The sequence below is a fragment of the Plectropomus leopardus genome, unplaced genomic scaffold (genome assembly GCF_008729295.1).
Source record: "Plectropomus leopardus isolate mb unplaced genomic scaffold, YSFRI_Pleo_2.0 unplaced_scaffold17052, whole genome shotgun sequence".
Classification (NCBI taxonomy): Eukaryota; Metazoa; Chordata; class Actinopteri; order Perciformes; family Serranidae; genus Plectropomus; species Plectropomus leopardus.
This window is the reverse complement of record NW_024618335.1, coordinates 1-2,172: the sequence shown is the minus strand read 5'-3', so window position 1 is coordinate 2,172 and position 2,172 is coordinate 1. Positions and strand designations below refer to the sequence as shown.

The 2,172-nt window shown below is 53.1% G+C and overlaps 1 protein-coding gene across 1 annotated transcript; it reads right to left on the bottom strand.

Moving 5' to 3' along the window:
* Positions 1 to 12: 12 nt before the first annotated feature.
* On the bottom strand, positions 13 to 1,496 carry LOC121964757 (zinc finger protein OZF-like; the record flags this gene model as incomplete). The annotated part of the gene is made up of 1 exon (XM_042514950.1): positions 13 to 1,496. A coding segment is annotated over one exon (1,484 nt), but the record flags the coding sequence as incomplete, so codon positions are not given.
* Between the last annotated feature and the right edge of the window lie 676 nt (positions 1,497 to 2,172).

The window sequence follows — 2,172 nt, the reverse complement described above, 5'->3', positions numbered from 1 at the left end:
GCTGGTGAGTTTTTAGAGCTGGATGAATCCAGGGTAAAAGCTGTCCGTCGTCTGCTGCTCAGCTCGCCGATGGTCTAGCTCCGCCCCTGGCTCGGTGCCCGCAGTGGCATGGACCTTGAGGTGTCCATTGAGCGAGCGTTTGGCCTGGAAGCTCTTGCCGCAGACCCTGCAGCTGTACGGCTTCTCTCCTGTGTGGATTAGCATGTGTCTCTTCAGGTCCACCTCCTGCATGAAGCCCTTCCCGCACACCTGGCACAGGAAGCGCCGCTCCTTGTTGTGGAAGCGGACGTGTGTGTCCAGCGTCTGTTTCTGCGTGAAGCCCTTCCCGCAGAGGCTGCAGGAGAACGCCCGCTCACCCGTGTGGATCTTCAGGTGCGTCTTGAGGTTGCCGCTCTGGTTAAAGGTCTTACCGCAGAAGCTGCAGGAGTACGGTTTCTCTCCTGTGTGAATCCTCATGTGCATCAGCAGTGCCGCTTGCGCGGGGAAGCACTTCCCACACACCTGGCAGCTGTTGAAGATCTCACGGTGGGAGTGCAGGTGGGCGGCAAGGCTGGCAGTGGACTCGTACTGGTGTCCGCAGAGTCCACAGCGGCCCTCTGGGTCATGCAGGTGAGTCTCCACGTGTCTCACCAGTAAGGTCCTCTTGGTGAAGACATCACCGCATACTCTACAGTGGGACGCTGGCGGCGAGCTGCGCTGTCGTCTCGATTTGTTGCTGGCATCTTTCTGATGAGTGGCCATGTGTCGCCGCAGGCTGCGCAGCTTGCTGAACTCCTGAGCGCAGACGCTGCAGGTGTGCACCTCCTCTCCAGTGTGCTCCCTCACGTGGCGCTCCAAAGATGTCCTGTGGCAGAAGGCGCGGCTGCACTGTTTACATTTAAAGGGTTTCTCAGCAGCGTGGACGCGTATGTGCGACGTCAGGTTGCCCTTCTGGCTGAACTTCTTGCCGCAGACGTCGCAGCTGTACGGTTTCTCTCCGGTGTGCAGGCGCACGTGCAGCTCCTGTGCCAGGATGGACTGGAAGGTTTTCCCGCAGAAGGAGCAGGTCTTACTGTTCTCCTGGTGTGTCTGCAGGTGAACCGCCAGCTCACCGGCTGTGTCCAAATGCTCACCGCAGAAGCCGCAGCAGCAGTCGGGGTTGTTGGCACAGACCTGCAGGACATGTTTGAGCAGGAAGCCCTTCCCCTGCAGAGAGCGTCCACACACGTGACAGACGAAGCTCTGCGCCGGTGTTGACTTCTTCCGTTTGTTTGTGACAGCAAGCGGCGGCCGTCCCCGCTTCTTCTTCCTCGGAGGTCTCAGAGCCCGACTCTGTTCACTCCACTCATCATCAGGGACTCCGTCACTGTGGAGGCTGCCAGGCGAGGCGGGCGGACGGAGGGCAGGGGAGGCGGAGCGAGGCGTGGACGGGCAGGAGGCATCACCACTGAGGCGCTCAGCTGTGGTCAGGTTCAGGTCTGCAGCATGGAGCCGAGAGTCCAGAGTCCGCAGAGAGTCTGAGGAGACACAACGAGTCCTGATAGATCACATGTTGTCACTCACTCACTCACTCACTCACTCACTCACACACACACACACGTGCACACACACACACTAATCGCTGCAGCTCTGGATGCAGCTGGTGGACTCCACAGATGGACACGAGTGATCAAGGACTCGATTTGGACGTCAGTTTTCATTCAAAAAATATAATTATCTTTTCTTTTTCTTTGTTAAAGAAAATCTTCATTCATTAACCCTTTAATGTCGCTTTAATATCACACACTCACACCACTCTGCACACAAAAACAAGCTTTAAAAATATTAAACATTAATATGATTTTCTTCTTTCACTGCGTTTACTTTTTAACCAACATCAGTCTTAATCATAACTATCAAATATTTATTCATTTTCAGAATTTTAACCCTGTAAATGGTAGGTTTTTGTCACGATAATACTATGTTTTTAGATGAAAACATTAATTATTTCCAATATCCTCCATGCTCAGTAGATTGTAGCTGCTGACAGTCTGGGATATGTCAATGATTACTAGCAGCATTGATTGTGGCAGTGCATGTGGTGGAAACGGCATGTATTTTCTCCATATGCCAAATATGGTCAAAATGACGTCATCAGATGGAAAATAATCAACATGACAAATTCCAGGTGTGTTTGTCTCTCACTGTCTCTCT